At 37.4% G+C, this 12,823-nt stretch overlaps 1 protein-coding gene across 2 annotated transcripts; it reads right to left on the bottom strand.

The window, feature by feature from the left end:
• Positions 1 to 2,144: 2,144 nt before the first annotated feature.
• Positions 2,145 to 8,865, bottom strand: LOC123560237 (uncharacterized). Of its 2 annotated transcripts, none has more exons than XM_053516751.1 (5): positions 8,208 to 8,865; positions 5,579 to 5,759; positions 4,550 to 4,666; positions 2,985 to 3,095; positions 2,145 to 2,307 (listed from the first exon to the last, which is right to left on the bottom strand). In XM_053516751.1, exons 1-5 carry the CDS (start codon positions 8,242 to 8,244, stop codon positions 2,160 to 2,162), a joined length of 594 nt encoding a protein of 197 aa, XP_053372726.1. In that variant the 5' UTR covers positions 8,245 to 8,865; the 3' UTR covers positions 2,145 to 2,159. The 2 variants fall into 2 exon arrangements, with proteins under 2 accessions (XP_053372726.1, XP_053372727.1); XM_053516752.1 differs by lacking the exon at positions 8,208 to 8,865 and adding an exon at positions 6,912 to 7,068.
• Positions 8,866 to 12,823: the final 3,958 nt, after the last annotated feature.

Raw genomic sequence — 12,823 nt, 5'->3', positions numbered from 1 at the left:
AAAACAATATACCCATCCTTCTCCGAAGGGGGGCATAAATATTGAACATGCTGTAATGCAAACCAGTCAGCCGAAACCAAAATGAAACATGAACTAGATAACAGGTATACCTTGGCCAGGTACTGTCTACCCTCATTTATACTGACAGCCGTGGCTTTTACTCTAAAATCTAGGCTTTCACTCTCGCCATAGTGTAGGTGCTTAGGTGCTTTGAGTGAAGTATGCTCTGTTTGCATGCTCACAAGCTTGACTTGAACCAAGATCAACATACAGGGATGCCTTTGCTATGACTGGTTCAAAAATTTTGGTAAGCTCTTGTAATAGAACTGGATCTTTCAGTGGCCCATTATATGGTAAGCTCCTATGGACATAGGACTGTTTAGTCGATCTTCTGTAGCCGCAAAATCTAGCACTGCATTTACTATGATCACCAAACTGGTGAGGTACAACGGCTTCAAGATTTTCTGTCAGGTCACTTACATTTCCTTGGTTTTTGGCAAATACATACTTGATAGTCTTTGTGAGATGTTGTATGACTTGATTGCTTATTTTCATCTGTTTGGATTTTCTTAATTCATATAAAGATTTGACAATGTTTTTCACACAGTGCAGCGATTTTTTTCCTTCTTTAATAGGGTCCGTAAAACGGACCCTTTCCCAATTGAAAATAATGACCATTTTTCCCAATTTCAGACCAAATTATTCCCAAAAATGACCTACAAACATTTTTGAAACGGCTGCTGTCCCGACATCGTGAAATTCGCCGATTACAGAAAATATGTTCCGAATTTTAATCGAGTGTTCGCTAATTTTGACCAAAGGGCAAATATTCGATTAAAATTCAGAACATGTTCTCTGTCATTTAATCAATCGCACCATGCATTGTTTTCGGTAACCGGTTTCCACGATCTTTTTCTGTAGAACCAGTGACAAGCTGTGCGAACAATGAGTCACAACAGCAAATATAATGTTCAAAGGCTAACAAAATCCAAGCTTGCTGGCTGCAAAAGCCTTGTGGAGTTCAGATTCTCACGGGCATCTTCACAGCCTGTTCTGACTGAGGAAACGTCCGTTGAATCGTCGACATCGGTGTCGTTTTCATGTCAGAGTCAGGAGAACTCTTGTGTAACTCCGGTTGAATTTGTGCCAGTGTGTGCTTTTAGAACAACCATCGTTATCTCAGAGTCAGGCCACTGTATCATGTTGTGATGATCAGAACACTAGCTCTAGTGTAACTCATTTAGATCCAGGAAAGGGGTTATTGTAATTTTGTATGTTACACAAAATTCCCAATTAGGATGAAAACGACGCTATTTTTCCCAAATCGTCCGGACGCGGACGCTTTCCCAAAATGGCAAAAAAAATCGCTGCAGTGATTTCTGTCAAGTTTTTTGGTCACTGATAAACCTAGGCGGTTCTTTATTTGGGCAATTAAAGTGTTGTCACCATCTCCCTCTATCACATTAACAGGCGTACCTTGCTTTTGCATTTGCTCAACCGCAAGTAGTCCTGCTTCTGCTTCCATTGATTTAGCCGATCCTTTATGGTTCCATAAACAGCGATGTGCTCGAGGTTTCGTACCGGGCCTGTTCCTACGCCACCATTTACAGGTTGCACAAGTACGATGTTTTACCACTGCTTGCAGAACTTTGTTATCCTTACTTATCAGGAAGGTATGAACTGTGTAAGAAGAAGACTGTTCCAAAAAATATTCATTAAGACATTCATGTTTTGTAACATCCCTGAATACAGTACATTATTACAACAAGACAGCCTGTATCATTCATCTGATTTGATAACGTAGTATATAACTTGACATATATTTCTGAAAAACTATCAGCTGTAAGTTCAATCTCTGCATTACATGGGTTCTTCAACATCAAATATTCATAGTGTTTTGTCACCCTAACTTTAACTGACAGGAAGGACTAATGATTTCACTGACCTGATAATTGCACTTGTTTTATTAATGACCAAACTCTATGATTACATACACCTGCTACAAAACAAGAGCTCGCCGAACACGAAATGCCCCCTTGATGCATTCAGTAATTGCAAAAGGAACAGACCGACTGACATTTTCAAAACAATATACCCCTCCTTCTTTGAAGGGGGGGGGGCATAATTAATTTCACTTCACTTGTACTCTACACTGATTGTCACCCACCTGTTAGGCTATCAAAGCCTTTCTTCTGCCATCCATGATCTGCACATACTGTCATTCCCAGGCTTGATTTATCAGGTGCAGTTGTATCTCCATCTCTTACATTTTCATGACTAGCCAATGCTGGAACAACGGGAGGTGACCTATCAAAAATAAAAAAGACCTAATATACTTTCCTCTTTGGACCTCAACCATATGACCTTGCTACATACCAAGTTCGATGAAGATCCAGTGACCTAGCTTTTAAACCCACATGTCCCATATTCAAACCTAATATAGAAATCATCAAGACAAGCATTCTGACCGAGTTTCATAAAGACTGGGTCACAACTGTTGCATCTGGTGTTCACAAGCTTTTCCTATAATCTGACCTACTGACTAGCTTTTAACCCCAAATGACCAAGATTCAAACTTCACCTAGATATCATCAAGTAAAAAAATTAACAAAGTTTCATAAAGATTGGGTCACAACCATGGCATCTAGAGTGTTCACAAGCTTTTCCTATGATCAAACAAACAAACCCACATTGACGAGGGGCAAGTGATTAGAAGTAACCAAGCTTAACCACTTGGCCACTGATTTCCGAAAGTACTTCAAAATTTCTCTGGTGAAATCCTTCAAAAGGTTAAAGAGCATACACAAAATTGTTAACAAATGGATGAACGAACACCGCCCTCAAAACATAATATGTCGATTCAGACGTACTTGTATAAAAATGTCTGAGAACAACATATGAATGCTTTTTACTCTTATTGTGTCTACTCTCTCTAACAACTCACCTACTCATTTGTATTTTCATAAAGACCCTAAAAAACTTACTGATTGTTTGAACTGTGTGGCTTGTTAGTCTGTGTCTCATTTATTGGGAGATTGGCACTTTCAACACTGACATTCTGAAATCTGCTTCCACTCAGTTGTATCAAAGGATGTCTGAAGATAAGAATAATTTATTTACATACAAGGTCATGATGGCCCTGGGTCACTTGCCTCAGTAATATGACTCACATGTTTCAAATATCAAACTGATGCTTCTTTTTATGTAACGTTGCACTGACACATATGTCATATGGCGACTTTCCAGCTTTAATGGTGGAGGAAGACCCCAGGTGCCCCTCCGTGCTTTATTTCATCACGAGCGGGCGCCTGGGTAAAACCATCCACCTTCCGTAAGCCAGCTGGATGGCTCCCTCACATGAAAAATTCTACGCCCCGATTGAGGCACGAACCCACATCGATGAGGGGCAACTGATTTAAAGTCAGCGACCTTAACCACTTGGCCACGGAGGCCCCCAAACTAATGCTAAAATAATAAGACAGTCGGCCAGTAGATCAAGTTCATGGTCACTGAGTCAGTTTTAAAATTGGGTGTGCGAAATTATACATGTCATCCAAATTTCATCTACTGGTCATGATCAACCTCTCTACTTAGTTTCTTGATCCCAAGCCCAAGCATTCTCAAGTTATTGTCCTGAAACGGTTTAACTGATCTGGGTCACTCTCACCTTGAACTTTGACCTAGTGACCTCAAAATCAATAGGGGTCATCTGCTGGTCTTACCTATCAAGTTTCATGATCCTAGGCCCAAGCATTCTCAAGTTATTGTCCGGAAATGGTTCCAGGTCAATTTGATCTTGACCTTTGACCAACTGACCTCAAAATCAAAAGGGGTCGTCTGCTAGTCATGAACAACCTTCCAATCAACTTTCATGACCCTAGACGCACCCATTATTGAGTTATCATCCAGAAATCGTTTAACTGTTACATCTGCATTAGTATCAAGTCATTCTAGTAAGGGGTACTGATGCTAGACGAAACGGTCCCATTTGGTTAACCAAGAGATGGCCCATATAATGCAGCCCATGTCCAAAATGAGGTCAAGGTCAAACTGAGGTCAGGTGATGTCTGAAGATGAGGAATGGTCACAGGTTACATCTGCATTAGTATCAAGTCATTCTAGTAAAGGGGTATTGATGCTAGACGAAACGGTCCCATTTGGTTAACCTCGTACGGACGGACGAATGGACAGGACGATCACTATATGCCTCCCGCATCAGTAGATGCCGGGGGCATAAAAATCTATATCTTTATATAGTCTATGTAAAACTTGTGACCCCCTTTTTACATAATCTTATAACTTTTTAGTTTTATAGTATTTGAATTATTTATTTATTTGGGTTTTACGGCACACCAACACAGTATAGGTTATATGGCGCCAAACAGGACTACAAATTTTGGTTCCACATCTCATTTACATCTAAATAAAAACATGAGGTATGGAAATTATAGCATTTGAAACTAAAATTCTTGGTTTGGATGGGAAATGGGTCAATAACTGTGCTTTTGAAAATGCGAAATGGGCTGATTTTCAGAACCAACGAACTTACTTGCTGTTTGAACTGTGTATGTTCTTGGTCTCATTAATTGGGAGCTTGACTGGATCAACATTTTCATCACTTATGTTCTGACCACCACTGCCTCCAGCCATAGTTATTAAAGGAGCTCTGTAAATTTTTATAATTTGTATACATTAAAATTTCATGAAATTGAAAATATTCACATAATTATGAAATATTTATAGTTTTCCCATTTATATATTACAACATAAAATATCTTTTAAGTACTCTATCTAGAAAAAAATTGTTGAAGACCTTCACTTCAAAATAAGGAAAGGTAGTTAATTTCAACACAAAAGAACTTAGATTGTTGAAACTGTGTATCTTTAAAGGACACTCTTGAGTCTGGGTCTCATTAACTGTGAGCTCGACTGGATCAAGGTCTCCAACACTCATGTTCTGAACACTGCCGTCAGTCTCATTTATCAAATGATCTCTGATAATTAGAATGATTTGTATACATGATTTTTTTACATAAATTGTATGAAACAAAAACAGCTGTTGCGAGACATCAAGGCTAGTAGACTGTTCAACAAACCTTGTCAATTTAATGAATATTATAAAAAGGTACATAATTTTGTAAAAATTGCAGAACAAAATTATGGAACATGTACAATGCATGTAAACTTGTCACAGTAGAAAAGTGTGTGAAGTTTACATCTTTTTCCACTGGTAGGTACTGAGCTACAAGTTTATATAAACAACTTAATTAACAATGTTTAAATTTAAAATGTGGAATAATATTGTATATTTAAGTGAAAATGAGTGAACATGTTACCAGTCATGTATGGCAACCACAAGTACCAAATTTTAATAGCAACTGCTTGTCATTTTGGCACAGATATTTTAACCATCAAGGGAGGTAATCAGAATCATGTATTAGGTCTAGATTTATACCGACTTCAGCACAAATGCCTGTTGCATATATATATATTATATATATATATATATAAAACAAATTGACAAAATATTAACAAACAGATATATTTTTGGCTGAGCAATTTTAAAAGTATTTCTTACCCTACTTCCTTCTCAAAAGCTTTAAAGCTTTCTTCCTTCATGTTATCATCAGCAAATTGTTCTATCATAACTCCGGCCCGCTTCTCCATGACTTTTAAATTCTTGTTGTTAATGGATGGAATATTAAGTGTAGTGAGTAAATTGTTTACTCTCTGTGGGCCGCCAACATTGTCAATCATTGCTGCAAAAAAATTAAATACTAAAACTTTGATGCTACAGTTCTGTTAATACAACTGAGAAAAAAATAGGAAAGGGTTAAAAAAATTAATCAAATTTTGATGTCCATGTATACACAAAATTCATATTTATTTTTAATAGTATAACAGAAACTTGCTATAAACTAAAGCTGCTTTTACATACTATTATTACAAATATACTTTTGAAGAGTAGAAAGGCTAATTTGGGGTAATTAATGGGCCATAATTCTTAAGTGCCTGGGGCAATTCGACTAATTAATGAACTTTGCCGAGTAATTATGGTCAAACACTTTTAGATCAAGTTTGGTGAAAATGGATGAGAAACGTATGACTAAGACTTGTTGCTGGTACAAGAGTAAAAGGTCAATTTTCAGTAATCCAACGGACATAAATCCAGTGCATGGACCGATTTGGCTAGTTACCAAACCTGGCCGAGAATAAATGGTCTGAAAACAAGTTTTGTTCAAATTTGGTGAAGATCGGATGAAAAATGGTTGACTTACTACAGCTGACAAGGAGACAAAAAAATTCATGAACAACTGTTCAAACTAAGGCACATGTCAAATAGTTTTGACAAAACATGGACTTTAACTTATAAAAAACTATACTCATTTGCAAGTCCAAAAAGGACCATAAATAAGTCAAGATAGTTTAAAGACTGAAATACTGTTGAAAAACAGCGTTAAACCTAAAACAAACAAACAAACACATGTACATGAAATTTTACTTAAGAAATAATATATCTCATCGGTGATTTGTCGCCGAATAAATCACTGTTTGGAGTTCAGATGCGAAGGAATTATATCACGAGGGCGTAGTCCGAATGATATAATTATACGCATCTGAACGACAAACAGTGATTCATTCAAGAGCAAATCACTGAATGAGATAAATTATTTCGATTCTAACACGTTATCAAGAACTTTAAAGTAAACCCTTGTCGGCATGCATTAAATATTTGCCCGTTTTCAGTCGGGTTCTTTTCCAGCGCGCCGCTACGCCGCTTGACGCTATGATGTAATAGCTGTGACGTCAGAACAATTGTTGTTTAATAATTCACTGTTTCCAGCCTTCTTTGTTTAATAGGAAAATGAATCGGATCGTGTTAGAATTTAAAATTTTAAAAACTGTAATACATTTGTTTAGTTACATACATGTCAAGTTTCCTGGATCGTCCGGGAGTCCCACTGATTTTTTGTCTATTTCCCGGACATAGGTAAATCAATCATTTCTCCCGAAAATCCAAAATTCCAAGCTAATGGTTTTCTACTGTATATCAAACTAAATCCCTAATGATCATTTATTAGTGCCTGACGTAATTTATCACTATAAATACAAGGTCAAGGTCACACACTGATGACATTCTGCAAACAGGGGTGTACTGTGCTATTTTTAGATTGTGTTATAAATTTGCAAGTGGTGATACTGACATAATATATGATCTTGTTTTGTGAAAAGATACATTTGAATAGATTAACGAGCTGACCTTTTCTGGTGTGATGGTAATCATTACTACTGATGGCATAATTGAGAAAACAACAATAGATAGGTTTTAACATTCTTTTAACAGCTATGATTTTGTATTTCATTTTCATGAGTAATTTTTCAGGTATAGATTTAAAACAGTGAAATAGTATTTATTTCCAATCAATGTTAGCTTCTGCTCATTTGCAAAAAATCTAAGCATGTAAAAAAATACCTTGCAGATTATTCACATAAAAGAAACTCGCCAGTATAAATTTCATCCAAATTAAAATTCCTCTTCTCACTCAAACGATACTGTAATAACTAAATAAAGTTACTATAAATCTGTATGTTTTGTTTTTGTTTACATTGCAGAATTTCTAAAGTGAAAACTTGTTCATCTTTCATTTTGAACAGTACCGATTACTGTTAAAAGGGATGCATGCAAAAATAATACTGACTGATAAATGGCAAACAGTGCAGATAATGATCAGACTGCATGGATAATTTACACTGATCGCAAAGGCAGGATCAATCGTATTCAACATGATAAAGGTTAAAATGTTTAAAATGCAACTTGAGCACCTAAAGCCATTGCCAAAACCAGATCTGATCTGTTACATAGTATTATAATCAACTAAAAATTTCTTAAAAAAACGTTTGTCGAAAAAATCTCTTGGATTTTCATAATCCTGGATTTTAAACCGAAATATTCTGGAAAATTGTCTACGGAACTTGACATGTATGTAGTTAACTATTTAACACTGCATCGTTTCTGAAACAGGCCTATAATATCATGAAATATGCGTATAGCCGCACTAATATATTGTGATACAATGAATTTATCTATCTTCCAGTAATTTCAAACCATTCCCGGGGACGTACACATTTAATAGATTCTATAATAGATTGTTACACCTTTAGTACATGAAGTAAATTAATTAAGAGTATAGACTGTGTAAACTTACCTGCACCAAGTTTTGTGTTCACACAGAAGCTTGGCATTCCTTTCTTCCCCGGCGTTTTGTGGGATTTCCCGTATGCAATACGATTTATGTGGGAACAACTAGGTCAGACAATATATAAAAAAACCAGAAAGGCCTACTTTCATTTCGCCCTTCACATAGTCTTGTGTTAACATAAGCGGCCCTAGAAGGCATTTTTACAGCATTTCAACCCATCCATCAACACGTTCCACTCCACTACTCTTCTGCCTAAAATCCAGCTGTCCGTGTTGATTTTCTTACACTTTCTCAGATTATCCATTCCTTGGGTACACTTATTACATCCAACATATGATTTACAGTAGTGGTCAGATACATAATTATGCTCAATCTGAACGATCTCATTCGTTCTTCCATGTTTTTTTGATGATTTCACGAATCGTCCTCGTTTGCTGCGACCTTTCGTGGAGGCCGCCATTTTGTTCTCGCGAAGTACAATGTTTTAACGAGAATTATTTTAATACATTATTTTTTCCATTTTATAATAGAAATTCCTTGTGTTGGTAGTTACAATACAAAATAACGATCAGCATGATGTTAATTATTAAGATTTAAAAAAAAATGAACTCTCCGGAAAATACCGAGATGGGCCGACCTCGCTAGACATCGGAAGAGCTATTTATGGATCGGATACCTTAAAGGCTTTTAGTTAATTTGATTTCCTTTATAGTTATACTACATTTAAATGCTTCCGATATTATTGCACTTCGTAATACTAAAATTGTTTAAAACGTTGTTATTCATGAAACAAGTTTGGTGGCAGAAACATATTTCGACTTGCGCTGCATATTTGTTCCTTTACGTTGGTATGATTGCGCCTTATTTCTGATGTCGTTTTTGTTTTCTGTTGGCGCCCAAACGAGTACCCAATACAAATAAGCAACAACACGATTAAAATGTGAAAGAGCGACATCTTTTTCTGTCGTATTGGCGCACTATTTTATCATGCTTTGGTGCTGATGACGTGACAGATAGATGACGCGACACACTAGTATTTGGTCGTTCTGGAGGGGCACCACACGATAACAATACAATTCATATCGTAATTTTTCGCCTCCTGCTTGTATTATTAATGGAAACGACGGGAATAAATTGAATTATAATAAATATAATAAAGTTAGTTTACGCAACATTCTTTTTTTCAGATGTTCTGATATATAATATCAAACAATGTCTAAAGGTTTATACAAATCCAAGCGCTTCTGACCTTGTTAAAATTAATTAAAGTTTATTGATGACTGATGCCAATCATGCATTTTAGAAATTGATAGGCATTGACAAGACTGTCCCAGTCACAATCGTTCATAGACTTGCTATGATAATTGATCCACGTGAGTGCATCTACTGTATCCTAATTTAGTGAACGTAGCTTGGTAGAAATGTCGTTCATCGTGTTGAAACCTCTCTCTACAACAGCAGTGGACTGGGGACTCTACTTGTGGAAGCCCATCACTGTTAGAAAAGCATTCCTCATAGCACTGTCAGTACAACATTCCTTGTAAACCTCTTGCATAGTTTTGATTTCTCTCATTTTCTCTTTCTAAAAGATTGATTCATAATTCATATTGATGTTTAATTACTACATAAAGAGCTTACAGTAATTACAATATAAAATTTCAAGGCTTTATCTGTATAGCTCTAAGTTTTAACATAGGACATTGTACATCGTTTGTCAGTTAGTCTAAGACATAGTCACCTTAGCGATTGGACCAAATTCATTGGTCAAGATACTAAAGGCGTAGGCACTTCCCTGGGTCATATAACTCGTATCCTTGGGGATAATTTGAACAAACTTGGTAGAGGACTATTAAATGATGCTACATACCAAATATCAAAGCACCAGGTCCTGAGGTTTTGGACAAGAAGGTTTTAAAAGTTTTTCCCTATATAAACCATGTGACCCCCGGGGCGGGGCATATTTGACCCTATGGGGATAGTTTGAACAAACTTGGTAGAGAACCACTAGATGATGCTACATTACAAATATCAAACCCCTAGGCTTTGTGGTTTTGGATAAGAAGATTTTCAAAGTGTTTCCCTATATTCCCCAGGACGGGGCCATATTTGACCGTAGGGGGATAATTTGAACAATCTGAGTAGAGGACCACTAGATGATGTCACATATGAAATAACAAAGCCCTACGCCCTGTGGTTTTGGACAAGAAGATTTTCAAAGTATTTCCTTACAAAAATATATGTAAAAAACAAAGACAACTATCAAAGAGGGAATGCCACGTACCAAAAACGTAGCCTCCACAGTGGGGCACCGCCTTGGAACGGTCAGTGGCACAAACACCACGGGGGAGCTTAAACCGGTTCATGGTGCGCATCCAACCTCACTCTTACCCCCATCATGTTCCAGAGACAGTGTAAATAAAAGTAATCCCCTCCAGGTGAATGTCTTATACACGCAATGGAAACAAAAAGGCATGTAAAACACGAAAATGCTCATGTATAAATATATAAAAAGCAAACCTTGAGAACCAAAAACGTATGTACTCAATGCCTTTTCAGAAGACAGAGCAACAAGAGATACACCCTTAAGGGCTCGACGAAACAGGCCAGAAGACAGATATCAAAACAGTTCAGTCCTGGTAGGATTTAAAAACTGCTTATCATAGAGTCCTCCCCCTCTTCCGTTAGACACAAAGAGGGAAGCGTAGTGTCCAACTGTAAACGGGTTGAACACTAAACATGCGGTATGTCTCAAAACAGTTGGGTCGTAACCTCATTTAATGAAACGTTTTATAATTTTACCAACTACAGTTGGAAAATTACCCTGACCCTAGATCTTACGAAGTTTGTAAACCACATCCCCATAAAAAAACGGGTTTAGAAATACCTTCTACATCTCTCTATTTATGACAATTTTATACATACCAAAATTTATGACAAGAGGGATGATTTTAATTTTAGTATTGTAAATTTTCCCCATTTGGATGGAGATGTACCTCAGGCTACATCTTATGGGGTATATATTTCTCAATTAATTCGGTTTGCCAGAGCGTGTAGTCATGTCAAGCATTTCAATGAACGTAATCAATATATTACAGGTAAACTTCTTCAGCAAGGCTACCGTTATTACAAATTGCGTAAATATTTTGCTAAATTTTATTATCGTAATTCTGATTTAGTTTTAAAATTCAATAGTAATTTAAAGACACTTCTGCGAGAAGGTATTTCTAAACCCGTTTTTTATGGGGATGTGGTTTACAAACTTCGTAAGATCTTGGGTCACGGTAATTTTCCAAATGTATTTGGAAAGATTATCAAACGTTTTATTAAAAGAGTTACGACCCAACTGTTTTGAGACATACCGCATGTTTAGTGTTCAACCCGTTTATAGTTGGACACTACGCTTCCCTCTTTGATTGCGTCTGACGGAAGAGGGGGAGGACTCTATGATAAGCAGTTTTAAATCCTACCAGGACTGAACTGTTTTGATATTTGTCTTCTGGCCTGTTTCGTCGGGCCCTTAAGGGTGTTTCTCTTGTTGCTCTGTCTTCTGAAAAGGCATTGAGTACATACGTTTTTGGTTCTTAAAGTTTGTTTTTTTATATATTTATACACGAGCATTTTTGTGTTTTACATGCCATGCCTTTTTGTTTCCATTACGTGTGTAAGAGATTCACCTGGAGGGGATTACTTTTATTTACACTGTCCCATGTCTTTGGAACATGGTGGGGGTAAGAGTGAGGTTAGGTGCACCATAAACCGGTTTAAGCTCCCCAGTGGTGTTTTTGCCACTGACCGTTCCAAGGCGGTGCCCCACTGTGTTCCTTTGTTTGTTCGTTTCGTCTTATGTGTTGGCTTTGAGTGCGTGTGTGTTGTTCGTTTTGTCCTTATGTGTTGGCTTTGTGTGTGTGTGTGTGTGGTGCACGCGTCTGCGTGCTGGGGGTTTCGTTTTGAGGAGGCTACGTTTTTGGTGCGTGGCATTCCCTGTTTGATATTTTTCTTTGTTTTTTCTCGTGACCCCCCACCTCCGCGGGCGGGTCCATATTTGAACCTAGAGGGATAATTTGAACAAGTTTGATAGAGGACCATTAAATGATGCCACATACCAAATATCAAAGCCCTAGCTACCTGTGGTTTTTGAAGTTTTTCCTTTCGGTTGCCATGGCAACCAGAGTTCTGTATGGAATTCATTTCTTTGACTAATTTCTAATGAGGATCGTGCAAGAAACATTCCTGTGAAGTTTCATCAAAATTGGACTGGTGGTTTAGGCTGGGAGGTGTTGACGGACGCACGGACGCAGGACAATCACTGGCCACAAAAGCTAACCCTTGAGCACTTATTATTGTATTATGAATTTTGATTATCAAGATTATCATTTCTTTTAAGTTTTTTTTTCTTACTTAATCTCCAAACCACGAAGGTTATATGGCCGTGCCATGAGAAAACAACATAGTGGTGGTGCGACCAGCATGGATCCAGACCAGCTGCGCATCGCGCGCAGTCTGGTCAGCTCCATGCGTTCGCATTTTTAAGCCTATTGAATTGGAGAAACGTGTTAGCAAACAGCATGGATCCTGACCAGACTGCGCGGATGCGCAGGCTGGTCTGGATCCATGCTAGTCGC

The sequence above is a fragment of the Mercenaria mercenaria genome, chromosome 10, assembly GCF_021730395.1.
Source record: "Mercenaria mercenaria strain notata chromosome 10, MADL_Memer_1, whole genome shotgun sequence".
Taxonomy (NCBI): Eukaryota; Metazoa; Mollusca; class Bivalvia; order Venerida; family Veneridae; genus Mercenaria; species Mercenaria mercenaria.
This window is presented reverse-complemented; position numbering and strand designations above follow the sequence as displayed.